Below are 601 nucleotides of genomic sequence, written 5' to 3' on the forward strand. Positions count from 1 at the left end.
GGCACAGTGCTGGATCATCCACATGGAGCAGCCCTGGTTGCTGGAGTGCAGCAGCAGCTCGGACACGCTGATGTCCAGCAGCTCCAGCAGGAGACAGCGAGACGGGCCATTCGCAGAGTAGTGGTTGGTGAACACGCCGTAGAGCGTCACTACGGTGAGACGCATTGACAGGCATTGGTAACGAGCAATTACACGGTCATCATGCTCCACCGCTCTCCACTACCGCCCAGAAGACCACAAAAGCTGCAGGAGGCAGCTCATCTGTTTTACAAAGTGTGATGTTCAGAGAGATGGAGAGCCAAACTTCAGAGGGAAGCAGCAGGGGAAGACCAGCCATGTCACCCCTCTGGGCTTCGGCGGACAGGCTGGGCTGGTCTCACATCGCTCCGCCAGGCTCTGCTAAAGCAACAGGGCTGGGGGCTCCTGCTCAGGACAGCCTCGGGGACATGGACAAGCAGATCCCAGTGGGTAAAATGGAGGTAGCACCACTCTGTTTGGGACATCTGCCAATCTCTTCCCTTGTGTGTCCAGGTATATTACAGCATTAAAAAGCGTTTCACGCAGACAAAAAAAATCAGCATCGGGAGAATCTGGGGGTTTC

At 55.6% G+C, this 601-nt stretch overlaps 1 protein-coding gene across 1 annotated transcript in view; it reads right to left on the reverse strand.

Moving 5' to 3' along the window:
* The window catches only part of UHMK1 (U2AF homology motif (UHM) kinase 1), a 10,316-nt gene extending 10,151 nt beyond the window's left edge, over window positions 1-165 (reverse strand). The window contains exon 1 of the mRNA XM_009587987.1: window positions 1-165. This exon is cut by the window's left edge and continues 153 nt beyond it. Coding sequence (XP_009586282.1) covers window positions 1-165 — 165 coding nt within the window.
* Window positions 166-601: the final 436 nt, after the last annotated feature.

The sequence above is a fragment of the Fulmarus glacialis genome, unplaced genomic scaffold (assembly GCF_000690835.1).
Source record: "Fulmarus glacialis isolate BGI_N327 unplaced genomic scaffold, ASM69083v1 scaffold26291, whole genome shotgun sequence".
Taxonomy (NCBI): Eukaryota; Metazoa; Chordata; class Aves; order Procellariiformes; family Procellariidae; genus Fulmarus; species Fulmarus glacialis.